The 24,296-nt window shown below is 33.4% G+C and overlaps 1 protein-coding gene across 1 annotated transcript in view; it reads right to left on the reverse strand.

Moving 5' to 3' along the window:
• Window positions 1-24,296, reverse strand: part of LOC113367210 (MTSS1-like protein) — a gene marked incomplete at its 5' end in the record, with an annotated part of 143,299 nt that overhangs the window by 68,123 nt on the left and 50,880 nt on the right. Inside the window, 5 exon segments of the mRNA XM_026608840.1 lie at window positions 2,797-2,964; window positions 6,146-6,370; window positions 6,759-6,877; window positions 7,313-7,404; window positions 7,497-7,581. Coding sequence (XP_026464625.1) covers window positions 2,797-2,964; window positions 6,146-6,370; window positions 6,759-6,877; window positions 7,313-7,404; window positions 7,497-7,581 — 689 coding nt within the window.

The raw sequence follows: 24,296 nt of genomic DNA on the forward strand, positions 1-24,296 counted from the left end.
AAAAGAAAACCTTCGATCAGGCTCAGGATTATCTATTTATAAAACTATTTTTTTATTTGATTGATTTCAGATGAATCTCCAAGGAGTTATAACCGTCACCGCCAGGACCGTTTTTCGAAACAGGGAATTTTTGTTACTTCAAGTCAAAACATTGTATAATAATGCTGTATTATTATTTTTGTAAAAAACATCGTTTAATACCTTGAATTCAGTTGTAATCCATGCACAGCGGGCAAACATCATGCATTTTAGAAGGGTAATATGTGCTCCATTAATTTCCCTTTCATTAATTATTATTAGTTATGATATTCTTTTACATAAGTTTAGTTTTTAATAAATTTTATATAATTTTTTTTGTGTTTTTCCTGGCTCGGTATGTATATAATTTTCTCTTTTTTATGTTTATATTTAATATCACCTATTGATATTTATGTAATATGTTTTTTTAGATTACTGAATAGAATGAAAAAAAAAAAAACGATTAGTGTCAACCATCGTACACATTTATGTAATGATAAATTATAAATTATATATTTATAATAGCATTAAAAATATGTGTAATATTTAAAAACAACTAGTGGGGCACATCGCATCGAGCGATCTTAAGGCAAAAATTATTTTTTAAAAAAAAAATAATATTTTTGGAAAAATTTAACTTTGAGAAAATTCGATTTTTGAGAAGCTATAAATTCTTGATTTTTTTATTTTTTTTTTTGAAAAAAAAACTTTATTTTTTAACATTATTTAACGGCAGTCAGGACATATTGTTATTCTATAGCTGTTTGGTTCAATATTAACTCAAGCAGTGTTGTACTTGAGTATAAAAAGTTGGCATCCTAGATAACCCTCCAATGAAAATTACTAGTCATTTAGAGAAGATCTGCTGGTTGTTTCTTCTTGAGTCTTCTGGGTTGAGAGTCGCTGATCACTTCTTGTACTGTTTCCATATGGAGGTCATTATGCAGGATTTCATTAGATACATTCCAAAGCGCGCTTGTGATAAGTCTTAAATCTCCATAGGTCTATATACGTTTTATGAAAGATTTGTAAATAAGAACTTTGTTGTTCAGTGATAGCTTGTAGTGAAGTCCTATCAGCCAATACAGTGACCTGACTTTGCTACGCAGCTCTTTTATTTTTTGGTTTATATGTTGTATCCAGTTTAGTTTTTGGTCCAAATGAATACCGAGGTATTTGATGTTGGAGACCTCAGGTATAGCCTTGTTATTCATGCTGACAGGAGGGCATTTATCCTTTTTCAGCATGAAGGTTATATGGCACGACTTGCTTTCATTAATTTTTACTCTCCATTTTTTGGACCAAAGTTCAATTGAGTCTAGATGCTCTTGGAGTATCTTGCTGGCTACAATAGGATTAGAGTCAGCAGCCATTATAACAGTGTCGTCAGCAAATGTTCCTGTAAGGATGTCGTTGCAAGTTGTAATATCATGAGTATAAAAGATATACAAAATAGGCCCCAGAGCACCTGGGGCACCCCGGCTTCAACTTTGCGAAATGTCGATACCTGTTTGCCTACTTTCGTCTGAAAAGTTCTGTCCGACAAATAGGGTTTGAAGAATTCGTAATAATCAGGCATAATTTTGTTGATTTTAATTAGGAGACCCTGATGCCAGACTCTGTCAAACGCTTGGCACATATCAAGAAAAGCTGCGGTGCAGTAATTTCCTTTCTCAAACGATTTGTAGAATTTGTCGACCACACGGTGGCACTGCTGGATCGTTGAGTGCATTAGGCGAAATCCGAACTGATGTGTAGGAAATATCTCATATTTATTTGTGATATCTGACAAAATGATTTTTTCAAATAGCTTGGAAATGGTGAACAGAAGACTTATTGGTCTGTATGAATCTGGTAATTCTGGATTTTTGCCTGGTTTTTGTTTATCGTCCTTCGGTTTTAATGGCGGTGTTGAAAGTTTTGCAGCGTCCGGTAGTACATGTATTAGATGATTTAGGGAATCATCAATGTCGTTCGGTAATTTCAAGCGAATCTTCAAATCCAATCTTTCAGAAATACTATTTCTGTAACGTTCCCAATTTGTCCTCGAGTTATGTAAAAAAAGTCTCAGAAAAACTCACTGCGCAAGTGAAGCCCAGTGTTATTATCAAATATGAGTGATCAGATGACATCCAATGACGATACAGTTTCCACAATTTTCCGCAAACACGTACGCACACATTTTACATATAACACATACTCCAAGCTGACAACATGTTCGCTTGGAATAAACTTTTTTATAATAAAATATATTATTTATTTGAATTTTACAATTATTTAAAATTTATCATAACTCGACGTTTTATCAATTTGTTGTTTCATAATTTTTTCGTGCAATTCCGTGTGTTTTTGTGTTTTTTTTTCAAATTTATTTGTATGGTGAGTTTCTTTACATTTGTTTATTCTATGTTTGTTTTTCATATATACTTTTCATATATACTTTCATAATATATATTTGTTATAAAAATATTATTAAATTGGTTAGATTTATGTTTTTTTACATGTTTTTATTTATTTTTGTCTGTAATTATGTATTTTTTATATTGTTTTAAATTGTAACCCTGAAATATTTAATTGTAGCACTGAAGATGGGTCAAATCAAGACCCGAAACGTATGTCTTCTGAATAAAAACATTTTCTTTCAATAAAACTGTTTTTAATTACTGGATGGATGCCCAAGAACAATTTTATCATTTTATCATATACATATATATATATATATATATATATATATACATATATATATATATATATATATATATATATATATATAAGTACCTGAGGTGAATTTCGTTGCCAAAGATTTTGTCCAGGAGAGAGTCCCGGCGATAAACCACTACTGGATGAATTTGAATTGAGGGAGCTTATGGAACACGCGGATCCTTTACGGGAGCCTAAAGATTGCGGAGAACTAGGTGATGACCTAAACTTGGTGTCGACCACAACCTATTGAGGAATAATTAATTTTGATATCATTGAGCTATGTTATGAATAAATTAATAATTAAATCAATAGTTCAGAAAATGATAAGGGGAAATAACTTTATACGTAATTCTTGTATCATACCAAAATTTATTTTTAAGTGTTTTTTTTTTCAATTAAGAGGTTGTTTGAAGGGTTTTAGTGTTTTCACAGGATTGAAAATGATTTTACTGCAAGGTAAATGTATTAAAAAATATTTTTCAATTATATCCTTTAATATTAAAACGTTTGCTAGCGATAAAACGGCTCAATGTCCACTTATTTATTAAGGGGTCGCAACCCCCCCGGGGGGTGATGGCGCAACCCGAATTGTTTTCACTTTTCAACTTGAGGGTAAGATGAACCTAATTCCAAAATTTCATGCAATTCGGAGCAAAGTAAAAAAAATCAGAGGTTATACCCTTTTTTCCTCTCCGTTTACTGCACTATGAGTGCATATTCCAGACATTCGATAATGCTCCAAATCAAGAAATTAAAGATAGGTTGGATCAAATAGGACTTTTGCAACCAATAAAACGTATCAAACCAAAAGAAGTTTATCATCAAATCCAGATGCTCAACCCTAAAAAGTCAGCAAGATACAACTTGATTACTGATAAAATTCTGAAAGAATTACCAAGTAAAATAACATTACTTATAACATTTATCTTCAATGCTATTATCAGATCAGGTTACTGGCCACGCCTTTAAAGCATTAGAACAAACTCAAAGATATTTAAATACACTACAATAATAGCTGAAAAAATAGAAGATAAATATTAATGAAGATAAAATTGTACATGTAACGTTTACTTTACGTCGCAGTACATGCCCATATTTAAACAATAAACCAGTCCCAAAATCGTAAAATATTTGGTTTTGCATCTCGATAATATAATAAATTAACATGGAAACATCATATTAATAAAAAAAAGGATGAAAATTCATAGAAAATAAAGGAATTGTATTGGCTAACATACCGAAACTCTAAATTGTATGTAGAGAACCAAGTATGTACAAGAGTATAATAAAATAAAATTCGATGTATGGCGTAAAGTTATGGGCTACTGCATCAAAATCAAATATTGCAATAATAGAAAAAGATCAAACTAAAATACTAAGATCAAATCTAAACGCATCGTGGTATGTCACAAACTTCACAATATGCAATAACCTGATAATTAGAGACCCATATAAACCCAATAGTTGAAGACATTCTACTACCGCATAACAATAGAAGACTGAAAAAGACAGGGCCATGCGTAAACTAACGATATATTACTGGATCATCTTAGATAATACATACTTATTTTTCTATTATACAGTTTAACTCATAGAAAATATTATTGTATTTCTGATTTCTATAAAAAAGTAAAGTGAAAAAAATATATCGAATATGAAATATTGGGAACAGAAAAAAATAATAACTAGTGGGGTGGGTGGCATCGTGCCTTAAGGCAAATTGCTTGAACTTCCCGTACCGTAACGAAATGTTCGAGGAATATTGAATGTTTTCAAATAGATTATTATAAATATTGTAACATTGTCTAATATTTATAAGAATTATATAAAGTGAAAGTTGCAAAGTTGAAATTATTTGTAAAGAATATTAGAACAATAGTCAGAATTAAAAATAAAATCTGAATTATTTTCGATATACAAAAAAAAATTAAAAAAAAAAAAAAAAAATGGAACAAAAATTTTTTTTTCCAAAATCAATTATTTTGTTAAGACAAGCAGAAAGTTCTTTGAATCAATTGAATCGGACGCTTAGTTCTCTCAAAAACTGCCATTTTTTGTACATTTAGCTCTGTATCTCCGAAATGGCCGGGCCTGCCTTTGCGAAAAACTAATAACCCCTTCTCCCAATCATTACTAATTGAATGTTTTTTAGATCATTCAAATCGGATGCTCCGTTCACTCAAAAACTCGATTTTTATTTTCTGCACTCTTTGCTCCGTATCTCCGAAACGGCTGGACCTGCCTTCGCCAAAAACTAATCAGCTCTTTTCCCTATCAATAGGAATCGAATGTTTTTTAAACCATTCAAATCGGTTGATCCGTACGCCCGAAAACGTGGACGAAAATTTGTATCCATACATACATACACACACACACATCCATTTTTTCTGAAGTATGCCAAAACGTTCAGAAACCTTCAAAACGTCGAGAAATGTAAAAATTTTCAATTCCGATTTTCGGCCCATTACAATAACTTACCCTACGGGAAGTTAAAAATATAATCTTGATGAAATTTGTACACGCGATACAAAATGCAGATGAACTATTTAGAATGCATTTAGATCATTCTTTTGTGTGATTTTTCTTATTAATTATATTCCATATTAGTTAAATTATTAATTACATATAATTAATAATATCACTAATATAATTTAAAAAAGAATTTATCAAAATTATTTTAACATTGTTATTTTTAATAATATTGTAATTTTTATAAAATTGTTAATTTGGATTTTAGTATATTGATATATATTACCTTAATCTATTATAATGTTTTTTTTTTAATTTCATTGAGATATAGTCTTTGTGGTACTACAAAGGTCGAATATTATAATTATTAAATTAATTTGTCGCGTTGTCATATCACAGCTGATGGGGGTTTTGTCATAATATCAAAATATCAAAATCACGCCAAAAAATAGATAAAAAGTGACTACATACAAATATCACTACAGGAAGATATATAAAATTGAAAATTACTTGATAATAATAACGCAAACCAAAATTTCAATAGTTAGATTAGATAGTTCAATTTTATACTGCCTATAAAAATGACTCACTTGTACACTTTTTGTATATACCGCGTATATACCCGCGACCAGCGGGACAGTAAAGAAATCCGACCAAGTAAAGAAATATTTGAATATCGTTCAAGACACTAATGAAAAACGTCTGTTAATATTTACCCTCCTACAATAAGCCTCGAGCCCTACTATTCAGTATTTAGAAATTGGTCTAAAGGCTCAGTAGCTAAATATCTTCAGGTTATATCACACATCATACATTTTATTGTATTAATTATAATGTTACACTTTATCAATAAACATATTGAGAACGGATTATTTACATGCTCAATGGTAACATATACATACTATAGATTATTACTATATATATAATAGATCCAGATATGATTGTAAGTAAATACCTGTTCACTACTTGGAGGAAGATCTCTTGGATTTAAAGTAAGTCTTCGCAATTGATCAGTGGCATCCTGTAAATGTGAAAGTTCACCCAATACGGCCATTTCTTGTTGCACAACAGGTTCTAAAAGTTCATAAAACTGACAGAATCGAGCCCGCTCTTCTGTCATGGCTGCACGTACAGCACGTCGTTTAACTTCTGCCAATGACAGCTTGCACTCCGTTACATCCTTATAAAATTAGCAGTAAAGTTTCACATATAGAATTTAAGTATTTTTATTGAAATGGCTCTTAACCTTTAACGAACGAGCGCATTTTCTAAAATTATGACCAATAGGTGATGAATTCTTAAGTGCATCATTTCCAGATCACGAGAAGATGCACAATTAATATCGCTTTATTGAATTTAAATGTAATGGAATACTGCTAATATTGCTTGTTGACCAATATTCAAATTTAGTTTCTAACGGCAATGTGCACATTCTATGCTCATATTGAAAACTATACAAAAAAAACAAAATTCTTCTTGTCATGTTATGCTGCGTTTTTTTAGAATATTTGCAGTGTCGCGAGAATGACTGCATTCGTTCGTTAAGGGTGAGGTTAATATTAACAAACCTGTAAGCAGCTTTCTACTCGACCTTGGAGTTCGTTATTATTTCCTTTCTTTGCTTTTCTCTGTATCCGTAAAGTATCGGTCGAATATTTTTTTAAATCAGATCGGCCACGCTTAAATTCTAAAAAATAATCATATAATAGAACTTGCCAAATTATTACAAATGATATTTCTCAATATCGTTTTGAATTAGTAGTGCATCGCATTGTGCCCAAGGCAAATTGCTAGAAGTTTAAAATTTTCCTGAAATTTTTGAAAAAAAAAGGAAATTTTTGAAAAAAAAATAGACTTTTAAAAAAAAATGAAATATAGTGAAAATGTTCAAAATCGGTTCAAGTCAGTTCATCCACACCGTTGAAGTGAACTTTAAACATTATAAATCTTAGTACGAAATCCATAGAAACAAAACGAAAATTATTTTCTAAATTAAATATTTGTTTATCATAAAAATATCAATTCTATAAACATCACTTCAATCCATAAATGTTGTGACAATGGTCATAAAATTTCATGAAAGGCTTGATAAACCAACGAAAATGCATTGCATGCAACATACCTTTCAAATGCTCTTTTTCAAGATTAATAACTCCTTTCTTCCAATCTTCCAATTTCTCCTGAAGTGGTATCACTAGGCTATCCATGATGGCACTATACATAAATTATTCAACAATATTTTCTGTTTAGCCAATTACATAATATGTAACTATATTATAACCGTTTATATCAACAACATTACTCACTTTGTGAATGTTTTGACCCTTGCTTCAACAGCTCGATGCCTTAAACATATTCGGGTAAGCGCTGATCCTATATCTTTAGTGCTCCCTTCAAAAAAAAATATATCATTTTATATTGAGAACAATAGTAGATATGTATAATATAAAATATGGTATTAAAAATAAATACTATAACTTTATATTAGATCTGTGATATTCTTCCAAAAAAAATCGATTTCATTTTAGAAATCTATAATCCCTCTATAAAAAAACATATCAAATATGAGAACTTGCTCCTCTTTTCAAATGCATATGCATAATAGTAGTCATTTGGTTGTTTTCAAATTGTTAGTCATACACTTCGATGTGCAAGAGGGAAGTGAACAAGTGCAGAGTGGATGTCGTGGGACTGAGCGAGGTAAAGAGGCACGGACAGAGTGAAGGAAAACGCTGGAAGAGAACGTAGGAAAGCTAGAAAAAGTATCTTGAGTACTCTGGGATAACCCAGAAGATGATAAAGAAAATGGATGAGCGCCAAGAATACAGATTTGGGGATGTATGAAAAATTGATCAATTGGGACGGGAGGGAAAGGGAGAAGCCGAAGGCTGGAATATGAAAAACAAGGTACATACGATTTAGTGTTTCAGGCTACAAAGAAGATGAACTGGACTAAAAGGGAAAGCAGAAACACGACAATGGAAATAGAATGACAGACCACAAAAAAATCTCAGCTCTGGAGAAATACCTAGAAAAATTATACGATAAAGAATATCGTCCTGACAATATTGAGATCGAAGAAGAGAAAGAGGTAGGCGAAGGCGACAAAGGACCGTACATATTGAAAAATAAGGTCGAATTTTGAGAAATAAGCAATAAAGAACATGAGAAGGAGAAAAGCCACAGGGTATGACGACATACCGGCGGACCTGCTGAAAGATCTGGGCAAAAACGGGTTAAGAAAACCGACCGAACTGCTGAACTAAATATACCGAACGGGCGAATAGCCAAAGAACTTCTTGAATGTCACGATGATTGTTCAGAAAAGACGCAAAGCAAACAAGTGCAGCGACCACAGAACAATCATTTTGACTTCGCACACAGAAAAAAATCTGGTCCAAATACTTACGAGACCACTCGAGAATAAGATTGAACCACACACGGGCAAAGACCAGTTTGGTTTCGTCATTAACGAGGATATTTATATCGGTTCCATAGATTGGCAGAAACTGTCACACAGTCTAAACAATTGATTTTATAAACGGTATCGATGACTGTCAGACGGCGATTTAGGTTTTAAAGTAGAAAACAGGGAACTAAGTATGCTGTCAAATGTAAAAACTATAAGAAAAGCTTCAACATATATATATATATATATATATATATATATATATATATATATATTGTAAGATTATATTTTATTAGTTTGAATGTAACGGCTGGTAGTGCGGGTTGGTTGGATAGATGGCTCTGGGTCTTGAGAGAATGTCCGATCCCGTAATAACCGGCAGGATGTATGTGTGGTTTTGTAAGGATGATTGAGAGTAGGAAGTGACAGTATGGATTCAGGATTGATTGAGATAAGTTGAGTTTGGTTAAGTAAGAGTAATAAGAGTTCTGTAACGAGTAGTGAATATACCTAGTATTGAAGAGTTAGTTGTGTTTTAATAAGTATTTCAGGATATTCAAGAGGACGTTACAAGCTTAAAGTTCAGAAGTGGCATACCCATATATAGAGGAAAAGTGAGTTTGTAATTATTGTGAGCGCTGATTAGGAATCTGAGAGATTGGAAATCTGAGGATTAGGAGTCTAGCGAGAGACTGGAAATCAGAGAGATTAGGAATCTGAGAGAGATTGTAAATCAGGTGATCGATAATTGAAGCAAATTTTTTACCGGCCAGTGAAAAACACGTTGTGTAGACTGAATGTGCAATTGTGAGTGCGTGTGTTAGTGTTTTAAGAAAAATAATTAAGTGATTACGAAGATTTAATAAGATTAGATACAACATGGCCCATACCGGTGATAACACGCGAGCGGAAATGGCGGCTCAACCACAGGTTACCGTGTTGAACGTGCATGACATGATGGGCAATCAGGAGATTTTAGCTATGATTCCCGAGTTCAGTGGTGATAGGGAGGATGATGTAGAATCATGGTTTAGGAGATTAAGCGCGATCTCGGAGGTATGCGATATACCAAAGAGAAAATTGGCGTTGTTATTGGTATCACGATTGACTGGACCAGCAAAGGCTTGGTACAATTCTTCTGCGGATAATGTCAGGCTATCATACGAAGAGTTGAAAAGCAGCATGTGTGAAGTTTTCCAGTGTCGTGAGGACAGATTAACATTAATGAGAAGATTCGAAGCCCGGAAATGGAGAAGAAATGAGCCATTTAGTACATATTACCAAGAAAAAATGGCGCTAGGTAACAAAATTGCTATTGAAGAAACGGACATGATAGCGTATTTGATCGAAGGGTTCGATAACGCGACATTGCAAGCGCAGGCAAAAATGCGCGAATTTAAAAGTACATCGGCAGTGTTGAGGGTAATGAACGAAATAACACCATATGAACGGGGCATTTCGCAGAATATGAGCTGGAAACCACCGCCTTCTGTAGTAATACCGAAGGTTACAGAATGTTTTAATTGCGGTGAAAGCGGCCACAGGGCGATAGGATGCTCGAAGCCTAGGAGGCAAAAAGGTGCATGCTATTTGTGTGGGAAGTTGGGACATTTGCTGCGGGACTGTCCGCAAAAAGCATCCACAGAGAGTTCTCAAAAGGCTTCGACAGATTATGCGCCAAAGGCATCTACAAGCAGAGAAGCAGATAGTACCACGAAGACGCATTTAATAAGTCACATCCCGGCGTATAGAGTGCGCACGAAGGTTGGCACTCATGAGTTTGACAGTATCGTAGACACGGGATCGCCTATATCGATGCTAACGACAGACGCAGCGCCAACTGGCGTGGAGTGGGAGAAGTGTAGCGCGGATGACAGTTTTGAGGGCATAAATGGCGCCAAAGTGAATGTTTTAGGAATCGTGACAGCGAAGGCTACGTTTGTGAAGTTTGGTGTGACAGTGACAATTAAATTTTATGTAGTGCCGAGTGAAACCATGTCTTCGATGTGTTTATTGGGTAGGGACATGGTGCAACATAGTGAGTTAAATGTTAATATCGGAAGAACAGTGGGCATTAGTTATAAAAACGATAATGCGAATGACATTTTTTTAATAGATACATTTAGTGAGTCTGAGCAGAGTGTCAAAATTTGTGAAAAAGTAGACCTAACCTCACGTATGCAAGTGGAGAAGGTTATGCGCGAAGAATATCTGGAAGCCGAACAGCCTACTGAGCCGGCTGTAAAGTTCGAGTTAAATATAGTTTTGAAAGCGGGAGCGGAACCATTTCATGTAAGTCCGCGTAGAATATCATATTATGAAAGGGGTCAGGTAGAAGTAATAATACAAGATTGGTTGGATCGGGGAATAATACGACGAAGCTGTTCAGAGTATTGTTCACCAATTGTAATAGTTCGCAAGAAAGACGGTAATATTCGGCTATGCATCGATTACCGCGAACTCAACAAGAGGGTAGTACGGGACCCTTATCCGAGTCCAAGGATCGATGATTGTTTAGACGCTCTCAAGGGTAAGCGATATTTTACGAGGCTGGATTTGAAGGATGCATTTCATCATGTAGTGATCAACGAGGGTAGTCGAAAATATACCAGTTTTGTGTGTGCGCAGGGACAGTTCGAATGTATAAGAATGCCTTTTGGATTTTGTAATAGCCCTAGTGTATTTTTGCGATATATTAATGAAGTGCTGCGGGAGTTTATTGTCTGTGGTGAAGTGACGGCTTACATGGACGATTTGTTGATAGCCACAGAAACAATTAGTGAACATATAGACGTTTTGAAACGAGTGCTGAAAGTGTTGCGTATGAATAAGTTACAGTTAAGGTTAGATAAGTGTAGTTTTATGTTTGATAATATTGAGTTCTTAGGATATTATATAGACGATAAAGGCATAAGGCCTAGTGATGCCAATATAGCTGCGATACTGGATATCCCAGTTCCAAAAACTTTTAAGCAGTTGAGAAGTTTTATAGGGTTAGCTAGTTACTTTAGGAGATTTATTAAGGATTTTAGTATAAAGTGCAAACCATTATATGACTTGTGCAAAAAAGGTGAGAACTTTTTAATGGGAGAGGAGCAGGTTTGTGCAATAGACATTGTTAAAAAGGAGCTAGTGAGTAAACCGGTGTTGGCGATATACTCTCCAACTGCCAGAACAGAATTGCATACGGATGGTAGTTCTCGTGGGTATGGAGCAGTATTGTTACAGAGGCAAGAGAGTGGTAAATGGCATCCGACATGCTATTATAGCAAGAGGACAACGACGGCAGAGTCCAAACTTCACAGTTTTGAGCTGGAGATGTTGGCAGTAGTCAATGCGCTTCAAAGATTTCATGTATATTTGTTCGGTATAAGATTCAAACTGGTTACCGACTGCAATAGTTTGAAGCTGGCTCTGCAGAAGAGAGAGGTAAATCCAAAATTGCTTAGATGGTCTCTTATATTGGAGAATTATAATTATGACTTAGAACATAGAGGTGCAGCCAGAATGCAGCATGTTGATGCTCTGAGCAGGTGTCACGAGCTTCTGGTAATAGAAGAAAATAGCTTCGACAGGGTGCTGGCTTTACGACAAGCTCAGGATGCGTCGCTTGTGGCGATCCGGGACAAGTTGGAGAGAGAAGAAGATAAATTCTATGAGATGAGGGATGGACTGTTATACCGTAAAGCCAAGGGGAGACTATTATTCTTAGTTCCTGAGTGCATGACGGAGAATGTGGTTAGGCTGACTCATGAGCAGATGGGACATGCCGGAGAGGAAAGGACTAGATTAGCAGTTACCAGACAGTACTGGTTCAGAGGAATGAGTGAGGTGATAAAGAGAGTTATTGAGGGGTGCCTGAAATGTATTTCCTTCTCAAGGTGGTGCAAGGGAGGCCCAGGAAGGTTACATAACATTCCAAAGGGAGTGGCTCCCTTCAGAACACTGCACATAGATCATTTAGGACCATTACAGAAGACGACCAGGGGTAATAAGCATGTGTTCGTAGTAATGGATGGGTTTACAAAGTTTTGTAAGCTTTACCCTTGTAAGTCGACTACTGCGAAAGAGGTAATTGGTCATTTAACTCAGTATTTTCAGTACTATAGTACTCCTTGGTCATTGACAACAGACAGGGGTAGTTGTTTCACATCAGATGCATTTAAACAGTTTTTAGAGGACCAGGAGGTAAAGTTAGTGAATATAGCCGCTGGAGCACCATGGGCCAATGGACAGGTAGAGAGAGCCAATCGGACCATTGTGCCAATACTAGCAAAATATGTAGAGGATCCAGTTAGGTGGGATACGGTTTTGCATAAGGTAGAGTATGCTATAAACAATACCGTATGCAAAGCTACTGCAGAAACGCCTAGTGTGTTACTCTTTGGAATTAGCCAAAGAGGGGAGGTGCAGGATGCAGTTAAGGATTATTTAATGCAGAAGGAGGAAGCATTAGATAAGGTACAGATACGGGAACAAGCAGCCGTGAGGATTGAGAGGAGCCAGGGATACAATAAGGAATATCATGATCGTGGCAAGCCTCTAGCAAAAAGATACCAGGTGGGAGATTTAGTAATGATCTCCAATGTGGATACCACAATCGGAGTAAACAAAAAGTTGTTGCCCAAGTTCAAGGGGCCGTACCAGATCACAGGGGTATTAGAGCATGACAGGTACATCGTGGAGGATATGCCTGGATTCCAAGTTGCACAGATCCCTATGAAGACGGTGGTGGACCCTAGCCGGATGAAGCTGTGGTTCAGGCCAGGAGATGGGTGTAAACCACCTAGGGTGAATAGTGAACATGGTTCAGGAACTGATGGGTCAACCGAAGACAGTGATAGTGGAAGTGACAATTGAGTGACAATGATAAAGACATAGCGATAATGGACACATACAGTTGTGTGAAGTGTAGTATTAGGTACAATAAGATAGAGTTAAGTTCATGTTCATTTAAATGTTTTATGTTCAATATGTGTAATGTTTATTATTTTAGATTATGGCAGATAAATTTTAAGTCTATCAGTCGGGGACGACTGTGAGGTCAGGAATGGCCGAACTGTAAGATTATATTTTATTAGTTTGAATATAACGGCTGGTAGTGCGGGTTGGTTGGATAGATGGCTCTGGGTCTTGAGAGAATGTCCGATCCCGTAATAACCGGCAGGATGTATGTGTGGTTTTGTAAGGATGATTGAGAGTAGGAAGTGACAGTATGGATTCAGGATTGATTGAGATAAGTTGAGTTTGGTTAAGTAAGAGTAATAAGAGTTCTGTAACGAGTAGTGAATATACCTAGTATTGAAGAGTTAGTTGTGTTTTAATAAGTATTTCAGGATATTCAAGAGGACGTTACAAACTTAAAATATATATATTTACTAGATGACCCGACAGACGTTTACGTGTACCCACACCTACGTTTTTTCAATATTCTATACTAATATTTATCGTTCAGGTCTATTTACACCAATATACGAGTGATGTTAAATGTAGAACTGCTTCAAATAAAATGATGATTCTCAATTCCCACAGTTAACACATTAATTATTCCTTTAACAAATATTAAAATATGTTCAATAAAATTGTATATCAAAAATTATACACTGCAGTTTATAGAACAAATTTATTTCCAATAGCTCAATTTATTTTAATGCCAAAGTTTATACAATTTTTTAGTCATACCTGTAGATGTGGATGTATAAATGAATGATTTTTTATTTATTCACGACTAAAACATTAATTTTCCACAAAGTACAAAAAATCATCGTTTGCCTTTGTGATTTAAGATCATAGCATAGGTAATAGGTCTTTTAAAAGATATAACAAATTCAGAAAGAATTAATATATAGTATTGGCGGTAAAGGTAGGATATGACCTTGGATTTTTCTATCCAAAATAATTGCTTCAATAATGTTGTCTATAATTTTTATAATTTCGTACCACATTTTAACTGGCTATTAGTAATTTTAATATCTCAATTACATTTTTCTCACCAATAATTCAATATACATTATAACTTGAGTTTATATTTGAAGTGAATTATTTTGTCAAATCCTGTTCACATGTGTTCTATTCAATCTACGATCAACAAAATAATTGCAGTAAATGGAGAGGAAAAAAGCGTGTGTCGGAAATAGGCTAATTTTTATCTTAAATTCATAAACTCACTCATATACTCTTTGATTTTAATGAAAAAAACATTGTATGCGTCTTTTATCTGCATGATAGCTCACTCATTTTACACGCAGAAGTACTCATTTTAAAGCTTATTTGGGCACTATTAAACCCCATTTTCAAATCTAGCCTAATATTGTTCCTAGAACACTTTATAAAACACGGATTTATTAATATTTTAATTGATATAATTTTGTTCATTACATGAATTTCGTTAGAATGTATACTTTTAGAAAGTTTTTGCAAAAAACGATGAAAAACGCAAAAAAAATCAGTAGCCAGTAACGTGAAAAGTAATTGCTTTGTTGAAAAACATTATTTTACATTTTTCTCTTCTAATTAGTTCTTTTACCGATATCCGACGTTATTTTGAAAGAGATACAATTGTACCACTGAAAAGACATATCATCCCCAGGGGAAGTGGCAAAGGAGTCTAAATTATATTCACTTTTAAACTTAAGAGTAAGATGAACCTAATTCCAAAATTTCATGCAAATTGAAGCACATTAAAAATATTCAGATCCAAAACGCTCCATTGACTTGAGTAAATATTACGTATCCAATGCCAAACATATGAATTTTTGACACAATGAAACTTCTATATAATTTTTTGAATAATTAAATTATTTTTGTATTGGGATTTAGTAAAGTAAGGCAAAACACGACTGCATTTAAAATTTAAAAACTAATAATCTGTCAAATTGAATTATAGGCTAAGTTGATTGAAGTTAATTGAATGATGTGCAATCACTGACAGACGCATGCGCAGACTGCATCACCTATCAGACACATGTTGACTGTAAATTATCTTATATTATTTTAATTTTTGGCACATCTCATATGATTTTTGGCAATAATAATGTGGACATTAAATTGTTCTAATTCATAATCATAAATATATTATATTTTAATATTGCCTCAGCCTATAAGTGAATAGAAATGTTTGGGAAATGGCAGTTTTCACTTGTTTTTAATGTCAAACAATGTCCCAAATTTTTTCAATGTCAATCAATGATAAGCGGTTTTTTGTAATTTATTCCATTTATTTCTACAATCTAACTATATTTCTATGAATCAAAAAATCCAAGAAAATTCTCTTAACAAACTTCATAGAGATTTATCAAAATCCAAATAGTCGTTTAGGAGGATTAACCATTCATACGCCATTACAGAAGAATTTTATATATATATATATATATATATATATATATATATATATATATTATATATATATATATATATATATATATATATATATATTGAAATATGTGAGTGTGGTGTTTGATATATACTTTGATGAGTTATTTAGAATCGGGCAGTAACACCAAGTAAAAACGATATATATATATATATATATATATATATATATATATATATACTCAAGAAATTTTTTATATATATTTATTAATAGCAATCAAAAATTATAAATTTCTATAAGTTATTAAGCTAAGTTTTACAAATAAACATACACCACATAAAATTACATATACATATACGAGGTATGGCAATTAGGTAATGAGACTGATTATATTCCCGCAATTGTGTTAATCCTACGACTTTAAAATTGCCTTTCCCTTCTCCCGACATCCTTCCCCTATTTATTGATATATTTTCCATATCCCTGGCTTGTTTAGTTTGCCTGCTCTGCCTTGTTGAGTAAACGTGTGTTCCTGGTGCTCGTCACGAAAATGGAAAAACAAAATAAACAGCGATAAAATTTTGGGTAAAATTGGACGAAACAGCTTCGGAAACGTACGCTAAAATTATAAATATGCAGGATCATAGTGCTCTTAGTCGTGCCCAGGTGTTTTGATCACATGAGGGATTTAAGGAGGGGCGTGATAACGTGGAAAACGAAGATGGTGAAAAAGGTGATGATTGTCTGTTTTAATACCGTTGAAATCGTTCACAAAGAATTTGTTCAAACCGCTGGGCAAACCGTAATCAAGTCTACTATCGCCAATTACTCGAAAGATTACAAAAACGAATCAACAGGATGCGCTCAGATATCACCCATACCTGAATCCTTCGTCACGACAAGACGCCGTGCCACGCCGCCCTTAGCGTGTGTCCCTGTATTTGGCCTCTAAAGAGATCGCCGTGTTGCAAGAACCGCCTTATTCGGCTGACATGTCACCCAGTCACTTTTTTTTTTTGTTTTCCAGAACAAAATCGGTGGTGAAAGAAACCCATTTTGAGTCGATTCAGGATATCTAGGCGGACCTACTTGCAAACCCGCCAGCCTAAGCCTTCCAAAAATGTTACGAAGCATGAAAAACGCGCTGGAATCGTTTTATAGCTGCCCAAGGGAACTACTTTGAAAGGGATGACAAAGTTGTAGAATGATTTTGAAATATGAGGTTTTTATGGAATCAGTCACAAATACAAAACAAATATACAACATGAAAAATTATGTGAACTAGTTTTTATAGTATTCGAATCTCTCAGCGAGAGATTTACAAACTAGTTGTTTTGATATTTAGCCTTGAGGCAAGTTACATGAACTTCCCGATATATTTAAATAATCGACTTAAGCAATAAAAAATAAATTAATTTATGAGTCATTAAAAGTATTCCGAGTGGAATTATTACACATAATCAAAAACGACCGAACACTTTTTTCAAATTTTAAAAAATCAATAATTTTTATAATTGAACCAGTTTCCAGGACTTTAATGATTTATTATGTTCAAGATCATAATCCGAGTGGAATTATTATACATAATCAAAAACGACCGAACACTTTTTTCAAATTTTCAAAAATCAATAATTTTTATAATTGAACCAGTTTCCAGGACTTTAATGATTTATTATGTTCCAGACCAAGTACTCTATCAATATACCAAGTAAATAGTCTAATTTTAATTTTAACAAATGTCAAAAGAACTACCCATTTTCTCAAACTTTGATGAATTTTTAAAATCAAACTATTTGTCGTAAGGCCGTAATATTTCAGTAAGTTCTATAAGACCATGGTACATATCGCTAAAAAAATTCCATAAAAATCGGCTTAATTTTTTTTTCAACAGTTTGTTAACGCCTCATTCCCAACCCTGGTCTAATTATTATATTTTATTATCTTCATGCAGGATAGCGATAATAAACCCTCATCCCTTATTATATAATTTAAAACGATAAAATAATCCCTTTCATTGTTACGCATCCTGTCCCAAAATCGGTCATCATATCAGTAATCCATTTTCCAAGAATTTTAATCACCTGTCCCTAACTATATCATCTTGCAATTAATATATTTCCAAGAAACTCGCATTACGTGTACCCAGTTTTAATTCTACGAATCATGCAATAACCGACCAATACCTGATTGGTTGACAAATGTAACAGCTACTGATTGGATCCAAAATTGTAAGGAAATGTCATTAATTCTACAAAATGGACCAATCAGAAAAATGTATAAAATTGTAAAATCTATATAATTTAGTGTCAACTAAAATATCATCTAACATCTATCAGTCGTAAATTAACACTCAAAGCTATAACATCTAATTCAAACTTCAACTATCTAACATATCATCTATAAGTCTTAATATTCTTTCAAATATACAATAATTAAACATTTATTTATCATCTTTTATTTTTATTATTCAATCGGTCTGATATAGCCAATAACTATTTATATCTGGTCCTTCGACAAAGTGCAAGTGTTTCAATAGAGTTCGGTAGCATCTCGCCGGATCACGGACTTCTTAAACACTTTTAATCTATCTTAACAACATATTTTTTGATCCATTCGAACCGAATGGTCAATTCAGTAAACCCAGTTAATTACAAGAAAAATGGCTCGGTAGATTTTCACCAAAAACTAATCAGTACCATTCCCAACTAATATATTTCGAACAGTTTTTGATTTTTTAAAATCGGTTCGATAGGATGAGCTTAAATGTGGATGAAAAGTTTAATACTTTTTTTCAAATTACAAAGAAAGGGTTTGGCAGATCGTCGCACAAAACTGACAAACAATACTTCTCATCGAGATACATCGAATGGCTTTCAAATTTTTGAAATCTTCTCCTTCTCCTTCGGGAAGTTAATAAGTGCTCATTGGCAGTGCATTGAGCATAGATGTAACTAAATCGTTCGAGTGAAACTCCCATTTTAACAAGTGAGTGTTTTTTCTGTTATTAATAACATCTTGAACAAATCGAACTTGGAGATCATTATGAATTATATAATTTGAGACATACCAAGGAGCGTCTGTCATTGTCCTAAGTGTTTTTGAATGAATTCTTTAAATCATTGCAATGTTAGATTTCGAAGCGGTTTCCCATATTTCGGCTCCATATGCCCAGATCGGTTTAAGTATCGTCTTATAAATAAGTATTTTGTTTTCCATAGACAATTTTGACTTTCTCCCATTAAGCCAGTTAAGCTCTTGGGATTTCAATCTAATTTGTTGAATTATATATTTTATATGTGTTCTCCAAGTCAATCGCCTATCTAGATGAATTCTACTGATGGCCATGTATCTTTTCTCAGAGTGAAGCATATGTGCTGGGATTTAGATTTGTATATTTTAATTTTCCATGCATTTGTCCAGTCTTCAATAATATTGAGGTGGGATTGCAATTTATGTGAAGCTCTAATGGGATCTATATCTACAGCTAGGATGGCAATATCGTCGGCGAAAGTTGCTATTGTTGAGTTAAGTCCAGTCGGAAAATGGTGGGTATACAATACATAAAGAAAAGGACCTAGCACGCTGCCTTGTGGAACACCAGCTTTCATAATATTAGGTGGAGTTAATGCTTTTATGCTCTGATTGCTAATGCTAATATCTACTCTGAATTTAAATTGCTCAAATAAGATTCAAAAAATTTAGCATATGCTGGCAATATTTTTTGTATCTTATAGATAAGTCCTTTCTGCCATACCTTGTCGAAGGCTTGACTTACGTCAAGAAATGCTGCAGAGCAATATTCTTTAGATTCGTATGCTTTGTTGATAGTGTCCACTAATCTATTTGCGAAACCCAAATTGATGTTCAGGAATGATATTATTAACTGCAAAAATGTCCTCCAATATCAATCTCTCAAGAACTTTAGATAAATTTGGTAAAAGACTAATAGGTCTGTAAGAACTTACTAATTTCAAATCCTTGCCCATTTTTGGAACTATTTTAATAGCAGCAGTTTTGAAAGCTGATGGCCAATAATCGAGTCTAATGATAGAATTAAAAATATATGCTATAAGAATATATCCTTTTTTGGTAAGTTCTTTTAAAATTTTTGAAGAAATTTGATCAATTCCATGTGACTTTTTGTTTTTTAAGGCCTGAATAGATATGTAGACTCTTTTGACAGTGAAGAATTTAGCAGAAAAGTTCTGGGTGCTTATAGATTCATCTGCAAATTGCAAAGGAATATTAGGATTAGATATGTTAGGCGAAAAAACAGAGCACAAATAAGTTGAAAAAAGGTCGGCTCTTTCATATTCACTTCTTGCCCATGAATTATTGCTCGAATTTATTCTGATAGGTAAGTTTGCAACAGTTGACACCGATAAAAAATTTAGGTCCAAGAGTTTCAAAAAATGTTTGAAACTGTTCGTTTTGAATTCTATGCTTTGGTGGGCAGTAAACTGCAGATATTGTTAGACCATAAGAAAAAAAAAATCACTTTTATTGAAGTAGCTTGAATGTAGATTTCACTAAAATTTGTCATCGGATATTGTGAGATGTTTGACTTAACAATAATTGCAGTGCCACCAGATTACCGCTTGGATAAGGAGTTTGGTACGTCGTATGGTAAGGAATGACAAAATTAGAATAGTGAGTGAAATGGGTCTCGCTCACTAATAGTACATCGATTTTATTATGTGTTAAAAAAAAAACTTTTAATTCGTCCTTATGCTAAGATAGCCCATTGGCATTCCATAATGCTACTCGAATAAATTTACCTGTTATTTGATTTTGTTTACTAATACAGAAAACACGTTTATTATCATGCCATTCTGTTGCATAACTTGCTGAAACATAGTATTGTTGACATGATTATTGTCTTCGTTATGATTCATAGATTGTTGTTGCCTAACCGTCTGTGAATAGCACAAATGTTGAGAATATAAAGGCTTGTTAACCTGAGATAAACTGCGTTCAGGCTTGTGCAGAGCTGAACTAGGATTAGAATTAAATTCAGTTACGGTATTAAATTTATTGTTCTTATTAACAAGATTTTGATAGTATTCAAAGTCTGAGATAGCAAGTACCCGGGGCTTCTTTATCTTTAGTGCAGAGTTGATATATATGTCCATCACATCTTAGACAAACAACAGGATTACAATAGGATTTTGAGTGACCATACATTTGACATCTTCCACATTGAATAATTTTGGAAGGCTTTAATAGATTCTCGAAATGAATAATTTGATTGAATATTTTGTTTACCTTGAATATTGCGGAATTGTTTTTAGATGGCACTAAGTCAATATAAAACTGCGATATTGGTAGTATGATGAATATACTTCAGTACGACTCTGTACGCTCGTTCTGATTTTATCTGATATGTACGGAAGACTACTCTAGTTTCACGTAAGTAGTGTATTAATTGTCTATAACAGTCGCTATCTATCACATCAATTTCGACACTGTTGACCGCCATTGTTTTTGACAAAAACTGGTTCGAATTTAAAGTAGAATTAATACTTCCGATCATTTGTGCATAGTTTCTCACGCCATAGATAAACATTGGCGGAATGTCTTTTTTTATTGGAATGTTAGGTAAATTGTCATTCTGATTTATAGATGTTTCATTAGTATTCAGGACGCTAAATCTATTTGTTGTTTTGATATTCTCATTAATAATTTTGCCCGTTTTTCTTCTTTCAAAGCCGTGATGAACTTCATGCCAGGGATTAGGGTTTGTGTCTAATGTAGCAGAGGAGTCCATAGCTGATGTTGATGGAGTTGAGTCCACTAACGATGTTGATTGAATTGCGTTCATAGACGAATTTGATTGAACTGTTGAGTCGATAATTGCTGACGCATTGCAACTATTAATGTTGTTTAAATGATTCTGAACAAAAACTGAATTCGTAGTTGATTCGTCACATAGTATTTGATTGGTTTGAACCAATGGCGGAATTAAAGATTTACTCCCTTCCGAAGGGAGCATTAGAAATAAAAACAAAGAAAAAACTTATATTAAATGTCTGCTATATCACTTAGTAGATAAACTTCACTTTAACCGAAAAATAAAAATCACTTTTTAGAAAAATGATACTTCACAGTATATAATAAAGGATAGGTCTTCACTCGACAAGAGCTCAACCGAGAGTGGACAAATCGCATATGATTGGCTTTTGATTGCTTGTTTTTTGACATTGAACTACTTAAATTACAAAACCGTTGCTGCTGAGATATTGCTCAGGAATGAAATAAACATACAAAAGTAAAAAAAACTGAACTTTTTTTTATTTAAAGAAAAAACAAAAAAAACCTTTTATATAAATTTGGCCAACATTATAAGTTTTGATTTAAAGTAGTCTACTACAGTCATTCTTCCTTCTGTTTTCTCTATTAAACCAACCCCTTTTGATATAATGCATTCCCATATCATTATGCTTCCACCACAAAATTTAATATTTGGTTTAATATGTCTTGTCCGTAATGGTTCATTTCGCCCTTCCCACATCCACTTCTTGCCATGATTTACCGTGAAGTGGGCATTTTTGGGCGAACGCTTATCTATGTTTTTATAGTCCATTTGTTAACATGGGCTTTTTAATTCTAGTTCTTCTTCACAAGCCAGCTTCAAGTAGGACACGGCGAACTTCTTCTGCACTGATGCCGATATTAGCAATTTGTTTAAAATGATTTTATATTTGGACGGCATTGTCGACCTTCCCTGAACAAATAGAACGAATACTTCCACACATGAAGGCATCTGAGAGTATTGACTTAAGACCTGATTTATTCTTTTTAATCTCTCAAATAGGTTGCATTAATATTTCGAATATTATATTACAGTTTCTACTGAAGATTAATATTTTTGACTTAAAAAACGATGGGAAGCTTTTTTCGAAGCTCATCAAGCTTTTCGAATATTTTCCAACATCAGCTTCACTGCGAAACAAATATAATTCGAATAGTGTAATGTATTCTAAAATGCCAACAAAACTAAACGACTTATTTTCTAAAATATTAGGAGCCTGTTCCCTACATTTTGGAAACAGTAGCAACGAATTAAAATGGCTTTTTACTAAAAGTTTAAAAGTGTGATTAAAACTCACAAAATCGATCAAGTGGTTTTGTAATAGGAAGTGGGGCTTGTAATAGGAATGAGTGAATTGCAATACAGATAGGAAAGAGTTTTTCTGATAAAGCTATAAATTCGTATTGACATGAAACATAGAATTTAGACAAATTGTTGATAAAAATTCAAACATTTAATCGAATTAAAAAATGGTTAACATAGAATAATTCTTTGCTCTATTAAACGTTTCGAAACTTAATGTGTGCCATCATTCAGTAATCTAAAAAAAACATCACATAAATAACAATAGTTGATATTAAATATAAAAATATAAAAAGGATGCAATTATATACATATCAAACCAGGAAAAATACAAAAATATAAAATTTATTAAACAATAAACTTGTGCAAAAGAACAAAACAACTAATAACAATTAATAAAGAGAGCACATTAGAAGAGCACATAAGGCTCTTATACTAAGCATGTTCATCGCTCTACGAGTACAGTAAAACAAATCAAGTCAAACGGCACGTGCGGTAGAGTGAGTGGATGAGAGGTGTAAGAAACACAAGATATTTGAATGAATATCAGAGAAAGACCGAATGATTACGGACACTGTGAGGAATTACTTTTCATGAAATTTATAATACCTTAGTAACTGTCGTGTAAAAGATGAGTGGATTTGCGCTTGTTGACACAAGAATAATAAGGAATATAAGTACCGATTCAAATATCTTTTTAAGGTCACAATTTTTTTCATTTTATATAAAAAATGCACCGTCTTCTGCTTTTCTTAAACATATTGTTTGCTTAAATCTTATCAAGATCATGTTTCTTGATAGAAGTCCTAAAGATGGAATGTACCTAGTTCCGAAACGTCGACAGTAAATAAATAAAGAAATGTTTTTTTAAAAACTTTTTTGTTTTTTATTACTTTTTGGATTCTTTGTTTATATATATATATATATATATATATATATATATATATATATGTTGTTGTTCTTTTGCACAAGTTTAGTGTTTAATAAATTTTATATTTTTGTATTTTTCCTGGTTTGATATGTATACGAGGTCTGTTCAAAAAGTACCCGGAATTTTCGTTTTTTCAAAAAAATATTTATTTATTCGTCTACATTAATGTGGTCCCCTTCAAAGTAGTCCCCCCCAGATATAATACACTTATGCCAGCGTTTTTTCCAATTTTCGAAGCACCCTTGATATTCACTTTTTGATATGTCCTTGAGCACTCTCAGCGATTCGGCCTTTATTTCTTCAATCGAGGAAAAGCGCCGTCCTTTCATGGGTCTCTTCA

This window comes from Ctenocephalides felis, unplaced genomic scaffold (genome assembly GCF_003426905.1).
Source record: "Ctenocephalides felis isolate EL2017-DRISC unplaced genomic scaffold, ASM342690v1 CF-g0.4_SCAFFOLD_01170, whole genome shotgun sequence".
Taxonomy (NCBI): domain Eukaryota; kingdom Metazoa; phylum Arthropoda; class Insecta; order Siphonaptera; family Pulicidae; genus Ctenocephalides; species Ctenocephalides felis.